An 11,715-nucleotide genomic window follows, 5' to 3' on the forward strand; every position below is an offset into this window, starting at 1 on the left:
GAGTGGGCACTCGAGAGAGTGCCAGGCACTGTATCCGTCTCAACCCCATCCGTCCCTCTTGATCAGAGCTGGCACCTACATTTCCTAAGCTTTGTCCAGGAGGTGGGAAAGGCAGGAGGAGAGTGGGAGCAGGGCACCTTATCCCTGGGGGTTTACAGGGGCACAGAGGGCAGACTGAGGGCACGTGGCCCCCACCCCCGCCTCTACCTTTGCTCCCTTTTCTGCCTTCTGGCTGATTCTTCCTGTCAGCTGGGCATCCACCTGGGCAGACAGAGCAAAGAGAAACCCTTGAGGAGGGGGCAGTTCTGGGGCCCATGCTGGAAAGGGGCACCCAGGCAGGGGGCATGGACACCAGGTATCCCCTCAGCCTGGCATCTGGCACTTCCCAGGGCATCAAGGGCCCACTCAGGGCCCTGTGGCTGCCCCAACAGGTCCCCTTCCTTTCCCCCCACCCACCCATGTGATGTCAGAGCAAACAAGACCATGCATCAATGGGATCCTGTGTTCCCGTAGCCCAAGGCTGGGCAGGATGCCCGGGCGGGCAGGGAGACTGCCCAGCCGGAGGTGGGGCTAAGGGAGGAACCAGGCTTCCGTGCCCCCTCTAAAGAACCTGAGAGTGGGCAGGGCAGCTGGCCACGGTGCTGGGTTAGAACCAGTCTGGCACTGGCTGGCGCTGGGGCACAGAAGAGTGAGCCATCCCTGGGGGAAGCAGTATGACCTGACCTCTGATCCCAGGTATCTCTGTCCTGGAGAAACTGCCTGTGAGGGACAAGCCTGGTCCTGCCCTCATCAGAAGAGTTTGGATGGCATCCATGAGGGTCTAGGCAGTGCCAGAGCTAGATGGTACCATTCTCAACACCCATAGGTAAGTGGGCACAGGACCACCCAATGGGCTGCCTCTGCCTCCCTAAATCCTTTAGGGGTGGTGTACAAATGGGGGGCTTCCAGTGCCCTGCTGCCCTGGGCACATGACCAACTGACCCTGGCGGCAGACGTCAATCAGGTCAGAGGAGGGGTATCTCACTTGTGCCTGCCTGTGCTGGCATCTGCCTGCCCTGCCCACCTACCTGGCTGTTTTGAGGCTCCTCCAGGCAGAAGCAGCGGGTGTAGACCTTGCCTTCAGTCTGTGGATTGATCTCGATGAGCTCATTGCTCTGGGTGTCCCGGCGGGCCTTGGAGGTCTCTGGGGGGCACTGTTCAGTGGAGGGGCAGGGCTAGGCTCAGTACAGAAGCCGGCTCCTCCTAAAACCTCCAGGCATCACCTTCTAGACCCTCATCTCCGGCACAGTGTATCCCTGGGCAGTGCGAGGGCTGGGCCACTCACCCCTGCCGGTAAAATCTCACAGCAACCCTCCTCCAGCACGAGCTCCGGGTCACAGTAGATGTGGGCCTGCTGAAGGTCAAACTGCAGGGGACACACACATCAATTTCACTTCATTTTATCAAATAGCTCTGTGTCCCGGCCCCCAAGGAGGCACAGAGATGTCTCTGCCTCAGGATCTGACCTCAGGGTGTTTCTGGTCTGGCCTGGGAGACATCAAAAATGGAGCTGTCGCCAAAGGCCGAACAAAACTGTGCGCACGGGAACAAGGGAGAGCAGGCCCAGAGGAACAAAAGAGGAGGAGGCTCCATTCATGCTGGGCTTTGAAGGGCTGGTAGCTACACGGCAGATGAGCATGCAAGGAAAGGCATTCCAGGTGGAGGTGGCAGTGTAGCCGAAGGCACGGCAGTGTGAAAGTACTAGGTGAGCTGGGTGACTAGGGTGGAATTGATCAGAGCACGCTGCACGCAGAGATGTAAAGGAAGACGATGCTGCAGACACTTATAGGGACCAGATCATGAAGGGCCTTGAATGCCAGGTAAATATGTTTAGGCTGCGTTTGGAGGGCAATGGAAAAGCAGGGGAAGATTCTGAGCAGGAGAAGGACTTGTTCTGATGCAGATTCCAGGAAGCTCATTCAGGTTCCCAGAAGAGAGGAACAGAGGTCAGGGCCTGACCCAGCACTCACCGAGACAGGCTTGCCCTGCTCAGCATCCAAGCCGAGAAATACATGGCCCATGGGCTGCAGGGGTCTCCGGGGCCCCAGAGGCTGGGAGGAGGCTGAGCTGCAGTCCACATGCACAGAGGCCACACGTCCAGCCACACTCAGCATCAGCTTGTGCCAACGCAGGTCGAAGAGCTGGGGCACTGGGAAGACGCAGGACACAAAGTCGCCGTCCTGGCCCTGAGCCCTGAGCTCCAGGCTCCGCTCTTGGCTATTGACTTCCAGGGAAATCTGAATGGAATGGAGAAAGGGGCAGGACAAAGATTGAGAGCTCCAGAGTCCCAGCATGGGCACATTCAGGGCCCCCAGGCTCATTTCACAGGAGGGGAAACTGAGACCCAGAAAGGGAAGAAAGCTGGCTGGGGTCAAGGAGCTATATATCCTGAAAAAAATGAGGCAGGTACCAGTGGGCTGGGGGCAACCTTGAAGGTAGGCACAGGATGGAGCAGGGAGACCCCAGAAATCAAGCCGGGAAGAAAGTTGGGCTGGACTGGTATTACCCAATGCCCTAAGAAGCAGAAAGGGCACAGGGGAGGTTCACCTGTGGGTACCCATCTGCATCGGTCACTTGAAACAGATACCACGTCTTCTGGTAGGTGTGTTTCTTCAGCAGTAGTGTCAGCACCAGGGCAAACTCCTCCGGGAGACCCCGAGGGAATACTCGTCTGGAGATGGAGCAGGCAGGGTGCCCTGAGGCTCCGGTGAAGTCCCAATTACTGCCCACCCGGGGCCCTCAGGATTGCTGAGCCTACCCAAGACATGCACAGGCACTCACCTCGCATCATATATACATTCATTCACTCTCCACACCTTCACTGAGTGCCTTCCACCTGCTAGGTGTGGGTCTGGCTGCTGGGAATCCAGTGGTAAAGGCCAGGCACGGTGGCTCATGCCTGAAATCCCAGCACTTTGGGAGGCCAAGGCAGGAGGATCACCTGAGGCCAGGAGTTAGAGACCAGCCTGGGCAACATGGTGAAACCCCATCTCTAATAAAAATATAAAAATTAGCCAGGTGTAGTGGTGGGCACCTGTAATCCCAGCTACTTGGGAGGCTGAGGTAGGAGAATCACTTGAACCCAGGAGGTAGAGGTTGCAGTGAGCCGAGATCATGCCACTGCACTCCAGCCTGGGTGACAGAGCAAGACTTGGTCTCAAAAAACACACTCACAATCACTTCTTGGCCTTTTGGTTAAGATCAAGTGTAAAACACACACACACACACACACACACACACACACACACACGAGTGGTGAAAATACGGAGGCAGTGCCTGCCCTCATGGAGCCTTCAAGTCTGATGGGGGCAGGGAGGCCATGAGCAAAGAATCCCACAATGGCTATTTCACTGTCGCATTGCAATTGAATAAGTGCTTCCAGCGAATCCAGGATACCCTGGGTGGAAGGAGAGATGCTGAAAAAAGCTGGAAAGAGTTCAGCATGACTAGAGCAGCAAGAGAGAAAAAACAGCGTTTTGAGAGCTGAGGTTGAAGAGGCAAGCAGGGGCCAGACCACCCAGGGGCTTGTGGGAGTTTGGACTTCACACATGTGGGTGCACACACTCACATGTATGCGCGCACACACACACACACACACACACACACACACGACTCTTGCCAAGTTCCCGCCCACATCCTGTGTTTTCACAGTGCCCATAGGGTGCAGATCTGTTCCCACCCACTGCTGGCCAGAGACAGGGGAGAGGCACAGAAGGTAGGTCTGCCAGGTGCCCCTCTCAGCCCACCCTGCAAGCCTGGGGTGGGGGCCAGGTTGACTCCTGGCAGGGGGTGGGATGAGATGACCCACAGAGAGGCCCCCGGGCTTAGGCCCCACATCCAGAGTTGCCAGGGAGCGCGGCTGAGGTCAGTGTTGATTCTCGGTGGTCGCATGGATGGCTTTACCGGGTGGGCTGGGTCACGGGGGCCGCCCCCAGGCGCAGGATGAGAGGCCCCTTGGGGTTGCGGATCTTCTTGATGGCAGACGTCTTCATGAGGCTGAGTCGGCGAATGAGGTTGAAGCCTTTGGGGGAGACACCAGGTGAAGAGCTCAGCTGAGCAGGTGGGGAGGGGTACAGATCACTCCCAGAGGAAGGTCTCGGGGTCAGCGGGATGCGATGGATGGGCGCTCACCAGTCACGTTGGCTGGCAGGCTACTACTGTGTTCCAACTTGAGTCCTTCCTGCTGTGAAGGTGGGCACTGTGCGCCTGGAAGAGAAGGGGCAGGGGGGTATTAGGTGCACTCAGGCCACAGTTGCTGCACAGTTGGACGCTTGGGGAACCTGGGAGGGAGCAGGTTTATAGTCCTCACTCTGGACATCAGCTAGATCTGCCTTCACCACCTGCCTTCTGACCCTGGCTTTCTGGGGAGGCAGAAGGCCGCCCAGCATACAGTTGAGAAGACTGAGGTCCAAGACTGAGGTCTGGGCCAAGGCCACTAAGTGAGCTGACAACAGAGAAAGCCCAGAACTCCAGGAACCCAAATCTCCCAACACTCCAGGTCAGGAGCTAGGTCGGAATGGGAGAGAATACACGAAACTCTAAGCAGTCCTCGAGCTCAGATGGAGTGGGGAGCTGTGTATTTACACATGTGCCCTCTCATGACATACACCCAGGTAGGGGGCAGAGGAGCTCTTCGGGGGTGAGGAAATGCCACAATCATGCACACTTCGTGTTATGTACAATTATATGTACATGTCTGTACATGTGGGAGTTGTAGCCATCCTGCCACCAGGGATGACCTGTGCAGCTGGCACACGTGCTCCCAGCAATGGGAACTTCCTATGTCCAAAGTAGACGAGCAGGCCAGACACAAGTTTGAGCCAACAGAATGAATATTTACCTGAATAACCACCTTGTGAAACAGCGAGAAGAGACTGAGGGTCTGAGGAGACCACAAGCTCAAGGGTACCACCAGGGCCTCGGAGCTCCAGGCAGGGCATATTAAGGGGTAAGGGCTCCCAGAGAAGGAGACAGCTTAATTCAGGTTTCCAAAGCCCTGAAAGAACAGGTGGGCAGCCATGGGCTGCCCTCTCCTGGGGCTGACTGAGCGGAAGTGTTGGGGGAGGTGCTACAACAGGAATGACAGAGGCCAGAATCAAAAAGGCCTTCTCATCAACGCAGAGGGATAGGTGGGAGAAGACAGTGAAAACAGTTCCTAGAAGCTGGCCTTGCACTCCTGGCTAGACTGGCTGGAAGAAGGAATCCGGGTCCCTGGGTCCTGGTCTCAGTGACCCCACTGGACTCTCCCTCCCCCAGGTCTGGTCAGAAAGACCATCACTGTCTTCAGCATCACAGCAGCAGTGGGTGACTCACCCCTTGGCAATGGGCCCAGATTCTTTACAGATGTTGAAATTCTCTGCCCCATCCCCCGAGGGGACCCGGTGAGGGAGAGGAGAGCAAAGCTCACGCACACACAAGCAGAAACACATATGTGCACATACAAGGGGCAGGCAGTCACACTCACCCCGGTGCACAATCCCTGTCACTTCAGCTCCTTGGTTTTTCTGCCTTTCCTAGCTGGATTTGGGTTCTAGGAGTTCTGTTCCTGCTTGGCTAGGCGGCTGAGCTACTGAGCCCAGAGGGCACCCAGCAAGGCCAGGCAAGTTGCCCGGTCAACTTCCCCTGGCTTTGGGCCCTGGAAAGCTGCACCCTCTGTCTCATCCAGAGTCTGGGCCTTGGGGCGGGCCTTTTATTGGGGATTCAGGGCCAGCCGTGGAGAAGGAGAAGCACGTGAGCTAGAGGGATGGAGTCTCCACCATGAAAAGGATCCGCGGGACTTGGGGTTCTCTGGGGAGGCGGCGTCCTTCTGCAGGGTGAGCTCACTGCCTGTTCCTCCCCACCCCACTGGCCCAACCAGCAATGTGTCCACAGGCTTGGCTTATGTATTGGGGTGGGGGGTGTTCTCTTACACACAGAGACACAGGAATACCTACAAATGCATAGAGCCAGTCTGAGAGACAAACACAGATGCTCAGAGACATAAACGTATGAAGACACATGTGCACACGCTCTCCAGCTGACCGCGCACAGGCTCGAGGGTGCCCACGCCCCAGACCACCCCAAGCCTAGCCCCTAGACTCTGCTATAACTGCCCATACAACCACACATACATGGTCACATATGTGCAAGGACCCCAGCACCCCAGGAACCCAGTTCTGCAACTGTGATACTCTGAGTCTCCTGTGTCATCTCACCTGTATTTGCCCCATGGCTGAAGGTAGCCCAGAGGCCGAGCAGCCACAGGCCAGGAGCCCAGGATACCCACATCCTGGTCCAAAGAGGTCAGCTACAGCCACAGCACCTGAAAACCACAGAGACCAGGAAGGCGGATTTCTGAGTTCACACAGCACAACTCCACATGTGGGCAAGCAGTAGCCAGCCCGTGGGGCACTGGTATTGGGGTGGCAGGAGGTCTGGCCAGGCATCAGTCTGTCCCAGGGGCCCAACCACAGGCCTTGGGCTAGGATTTGGGCAGAGGTGATATTCAAAATATTTAACCACCGGTATGGCACGGATACCAACCAGCCAGAGCAGAAAGCTGCCCACTGCACTGAAATCGTGTCCAGGCAGCATCCGGCCCCGCCAGTGGATACTTGCTGGATTGAGGAGAGGTCTAGAAGGTCTTAAAAGGCCAGAGAAGTTGGAATAGTGATGGGGGCTTAAAACAGAGGCTATTCATCAAGACACATGGAAGACTTTCAACAGCCTAACAACTTGTGCACTGTCCTGGTGTATATACGGGCCTGATACCTTACTAGCTGCACCCGACTCAGCCCAGGCAGCCCTGCCAGGCACCCACAAGGTCAGGGGCTGGTGACTGGGCTGAGACTGTGGGCCACAGGCAGTGTGGGGGCCACGGAAGCTTTCCCCATGGGTACAGTGGACAGGAGAACAGGTCTCTAGGGCTCAGACTCTCATAGCCAGCGCCCTGCTGATGGATGCTCGTCTTTTAGTTTTATTAAACTCTGATGGATGGGCCCAGATAAATCAATGCAGGCTCAGCAAGCGGCCAGCAGAGCCATACATCATCTGGCCTCCCCCAGGACAGGCAGCTCACGTGCACAAACATAGAGTCAGGCAGCACACGCAGATGCACAGCTACATGTACATCAGGACACATATGTGGTACCAGTGTGCACACACACCTATCTGCACACAGGCATGCTCACAGAAACATATGCTCGCTGATAGACCCAGACACAGCAGCTTGCATATACCCACGTGTGCGCAGCCAGCCTAGGACCACCCGTCCCGTAGGTCTTCCTGTTGGGAAGTTCTAATGCAAGTCTGACCTCATTCCTTCCAACTCTAATGGAATCCGATTTTCCTTCTGTCAGTCATGGATAGGAAATGAAAACAAAAAGGACCCCTTATTCCAATATATTTGGAGCTAGGACTCCAGCCCCCTTCTCCCTGGGACAGAACTGTGCCCCCAGCCTATTCATCCCCCATCCCAGCGGTATATACATCCCACCTCTCAAACCCTATCCTGGCCTTCCCCTCCTGCCAGCCAATAGAAGGGCTTCCAGCTGTGGGCCGCGCGTGGGTGCGTGTGGAGGCGTGAGGATGGGTGTGATCCTGTCCCCACTCCTCAGGCTCCAGCCAGAGTGGAGGGCTACAGGGACAGAGCCAGAGAAGCTTCCAAGGAGACCGCTCACCTCAAAACAGTGGCATAGATTTGGCCGCAGGGACAGTCAGAACCAGGTTGGAGTTTAGAGCTCATCTCGCTCTAGAGAAGACGAGCAAAGCCCAGAGAGGGAATGCCACTTTCCCCAGGTCACACAGCAAGTCAGGGGCAGAAAGGGCCTCTCAGCCCAGAGCCCTGAGGCCACCCACTGTATCCCCACTTACCAGTGGCCTGGGATCCCCCCACCTCACTGAGCCGTCCAGGCAGCAGCCTGAGGAAGCAGGGCCCAGGTTCCTCAGGCCCTCTGGGAGTTCTCCATCTCTTCCTGAGGGTCACGGGTCCCCAGCTTCCTGGCGCTCGAGCTCTCCCGGCTGTCTGTCTGCTGCCCCGTGCACGCCTGCCTGCCGAGGACTGCCGGCCACTCCGGGTGGGGGAAGAGGGGCGGTTCTAGGGGGCTGGGGACCTGCCAGGGACACTAATGGAACACAGCTGGACCGGCCCACCAGGCAGGAGGAGGAGGAGGAGAGCTGGGAGGGGGCTCCAGCGCCAGCAGAGGCGGCTGGACTGCGGGGTGCATAGCCCCGCCCTTCCCTGGGTCTGGCCGAGCTCCCAGGCCCGCCCCTCCTGCCTCCCTGCCAGGTGAGCCAGCCTCGAGCTAGGCGGGACCCTGCGTGCCCAGAGCTGCCCTGGAAGGGGGCTCCTGTGAGCCCTTTAAGAGCCAGGCCTGGAGTTTGAAGTGCCCTCCTATCCAAGTCCTGGCTGGGACCCCAGAAGGCTGCGGGGGTTATGGGTGGGGGAAGGAGGTGGAGGGAGAGGGATAGAGACCCTCCTCCCAAGTGCGTGGCACCCATGGTGTGGCTGCCGCCCAAGCCTCGGTGGTCAGCTTTTTCCAGTTCCTCGGCCTAACATTCCCAGTCAGTCTGTCCCTAGTCTGTCCGTACTGGGAGGAGGAGAGCACAGAGGAAGGGGAGGAAACCCCTCCCTCCCCTGTGCTAAATTAACCCCCTCTGCTCTGGCCTGACTCCGAGAAGCCGGACTGAGGGAGTCTTCTTCCTCCTGGCTCCATGAGGTTGGAAAGGCTCAGATCCCTGCCCCCTGCTCTGGCTTTGCAGCTCCAAATGTGCAATGTGACTGTACTCCGTTTTCTCATCTGGAAGATGGGATCGTGAGAGCACACGCTCGTGGCCTTCTGTAAGCCGGAAATGGGGGAAAGGCTGTAAGAGTGCTTAGCACGCGGTCTGGCACATACAGGAGCTCAGTAATTATCTGCTGCTATTACCGTTATCGCTGAGATCCCTGGCGGGGACGGGACTGGATTTCGAGCCTTTATACCAGCACTGGGGAAGGAGCTGCTTTATTTTCAGGGTTCAAGAGGAATTGAGCTGGGCTGAAAGATTGGAGCTCTGAGGAGGAAGGAGAGGGTCACATTTCCAGTTCTGTCCAGAGGCAGGGCCGAGGACCAAGGTGAACCCCCCGCCAAGGGTCCCCTCCCCGTGGGCTGAACCGAGGCTGAGAAGCCACAAAGTAGGTTCAAGAGGCCATGAGACGCTGGGCTGAAGAGGGAGAAACTGAGGGCCCCCAACTGAGGGGTGCCCTGTCAAAGCAATGGGCCCAGCGGTGTGGCCCCGGCTAACCGGGGCAGGGGAGGTTGGGGGGACAGCCCTGGGATTTCCCACCTCCAGACCCAGAGGCGCTGAGTCAGCAGAAACCCCAACCACACCACAGAGGCGTCCGCTGTGGTCCCAGTGAGGAGCCAGCCCCAGATGTGGCGGTGGCAGCGGTGGGGCCTGGGAAGTGCTGAGCTCAGCGGGCGGGAAGCAGAGGGGGTGGGGCCTTCTGAGTGCTCTGGCCCGAGGGATGGGCAGGCACAGGCCCCACCTGCCCTGCCCGAGGGTGCTGCGCCGGCGGTGGGCACTTGGGAGAGGTGGGAAACACATGTATGTCAGGCTCTGTGGTGGAAATTCACGTATGCTAACTCGTTCGATCTTGACAACCACGTGAGGCAGAATTCCATTTTTATTCCCAAACATGCAGCATAAGAAAAGCACAGCTTGCCCGGGACCCCACAGCTAGTCAGTGGTGGAGCAGGATCACGTCCAGCCAGCCCGGACTCAGCGCGTGTTCTCAACCCCGTGCCATCCTGACAGCTCCCACCGCGCCCACACAGGGCAGGTGGCGGGACAGGGGTGGGGGGGAGGGGGGGAGGAACCTGAGAAGGGAGAGCCAGATGCCTTCCCACAGCACCCCAAGGGTACTCACAGGGACAGCCACGCCTGCGACACACCTCACACCTAGAAACAGTATCATAGAATGTGCCACGCCCCTTCCTCCCTTCCTCCTAGGTGCACACATCCAGAAACATGAGGTCACGTACGTTCTAGCACAGCACTCAGGTGTGCAGACTCCATATGCATGTATAGGCATTCATGTTCACATAGACACACCCTGGCCCTAAAACACACACCGCAGAGACGCACAGGAGATGCCTCCACATAAAAGATACACAGAGACACATGTAAGAGCCCGGATTACCCCACAGAAGTATATCCCTGGACACACCCAAACACAGGTGCGTAATTCTCAGAATGCATGCACACAGCGCTGCATATACTTGAATGTGCACACACAGACACATGCATGTACACACAGACATGTGTGCACACAAACATGCATGTGCCCACAGGCATAATTACTCAGCTATGCAGCACATACTTGTGTGCACACATAGGTGGCCACACAGACTTGGCTCCCAGAGAACCACCCACTGAGACATGAGCACACCAACACAGGTACACATATGCATACATGCAGCCATGCTGACACATTTACATGCATGCAGCACCAGAAAGCACTGCATGCCAGCAAGCTGGGTATCCCCAGGGGCTGGGCTCAGTGCCCTCACCCCAGATGGCATCACCACGAGGTAATCAATGCTGCTAATCACTGCCAGCTGCCCTGGAGCCTGCGTGCTGCTGCTGGGTGGGGCTACCAAGGCCTCCTGGACCTGGGGTAGTCTGCCCAGATGTTAGCGGTGCCCAAGGGCCTCCGTCCGCACTGGGGAATCCCTGTCTGGCAGGGCAGACCCTGGGGCTGGGGCAGGGTGAAGAGCCAACACAGGGGCTGGTCCCAGAACAGGCCCAGGAGCCCCCACGCATTCAAGCAGAGATGGTGTAAAGGCCTGAGGCTTGCAGAGTGGACCAGAACCCCCATATGTACAGTGCACACCTGGGCCCAGGCATATGCGCATACGGGTGCACACACAGACACATCACACATGATTGATTACTCTTCACAGATAAGCTCTTCCTGACTTCCTCATCCCTTTAAATGCCACCATAATTCATTCTGATGCTCAGGCAAAAACCTGAAAACCCTGGCTCCTTCCTTTTCCCTACCACCCCCATCCAGTCCTGTCAATTCCACCTCCCAAATACAGCCCACGTTCAACCACTACGTTCATCCACTACCCAGCTACGACCCTAACCCAGGCCACGATCATCTTCTGCTGGGCTGTTGCAAGAGCCCCCAACTGGTCTGCCTGCTGCCTGGGGGCCCCGCTACCCCCTCACTTCCTACCCGGCAGCCAGTAAGACCTTTTCAAACCCCTATCAGTTGGCTTCACTCTCTTGCCTCCCTCTTCCTAGAATAAAGCCCCAAATCTGTCCCTTGGCCTTGCCAAGTCCTTTATGATCTCGCCTCTGCCTTCCTGTCCACCTCACCCCAAAAGCTGTAGCCTCCCACTCACTTCCTTTCTCAGCCCTGAAGTCACTAGGTTGACTTTCCCCTCATGGCTTGTGCACCAACTCTTCCCCCTGCTGGGAAGGATTTGCCCCTCATCTTTGCCAGGCTGGCATTCTGATATCCAGGTCCCGCCTCCTCAGAGTGGCCTTTCCTGACCACCAGGTATGAGGAGCCGCTAGATGCTCCCCATCACATGATCCTGGTTTGGGTTTTTTTGTTTGTTGGTTTGCTTTGCTTTGCTTTTTTTGAGACAGGGTCTTATTCTGTCACCCAGGCTGGAGTGCAGTGGTGTGATCATAGCTTACTGC

General features: G+C 57.2%; 1 protein-coding gene across 7 annotated transcripts in view; it reads right to left on the bottom strand.

Annotated features, from left to right (window-relative positions):
* The window catches only part of COL16A1 (collagen type XVI alpha 1 chain), a 52,728-nt gene extending 44,484 nt beyond the window's left edge, over window positions 1–8,244 (bottom strand). For 4 of the 7 annotated variants that reach the window (XM_032246701.1, XM_032246700.1, XM_032246704.1 and 1 more), the window contains exons 1-9: window positions 7,891–8,237; window positions 6,234–6,340; window positions 4,171–4,245; window positions 3,943–4,060; window positions 2,587–2,710; window positions 2,010–2,276; window positions 1,325–1,405; window positions 1,068–1,193; window positions 208–261 (exon numbers count right to left, since the gene is read on the bottom strand). In XM_032246701.1, coding sequence (XP_032102592.1) covers window positions 208–261; window positions 1,068–1,193; window positions 1,325–1,405; window positions 2,010–2,276; window positions 2,587–2,710; window positions 3,943–4,060; window positions 4,171–4,245; window positions 6,234–6,306 — 918 coding nt within the window. In that variant the 5' untranslated portion in view covers window positions 6,307–6,340; window positions 7,891–8,237. Of the gene's footprint in view, window positions 1–207; window positions 262–1,067; window positions 1,194–1,324; window positions 1,406–2,009; window positions 2,277–2,586; window positions 2,711–3,942; window positions 4,061–4,170; window positions 4,246–6,233; window positions 6,341–7,890 lie in introns of all 7 variants that reach the window. The other 3 variants (XM_032246702.1, XM_032246706.1, XM_032246705.1) reach the window with 3 other exon arrangements.
* Window positions 8,245–11,715: the final 3,471 nt, after the last annotated feature.

The sequence above is a fragment of the Sapajus apella genome, unplaced genomic scaffold (assembly GCF_009761245.1).
Source record: "Sapajus apella isolate SASKATOON/1434 unplaced genomic scaffold, GSC_monkey_1.0 scaffold62, whole genome shotgun sequence".
Taxonomy (NCBI): Eukaryota; Metazoa; Chordata; class Mammalia; order Primates; family Cebidae; genus Sapajus; species Sapajus apella.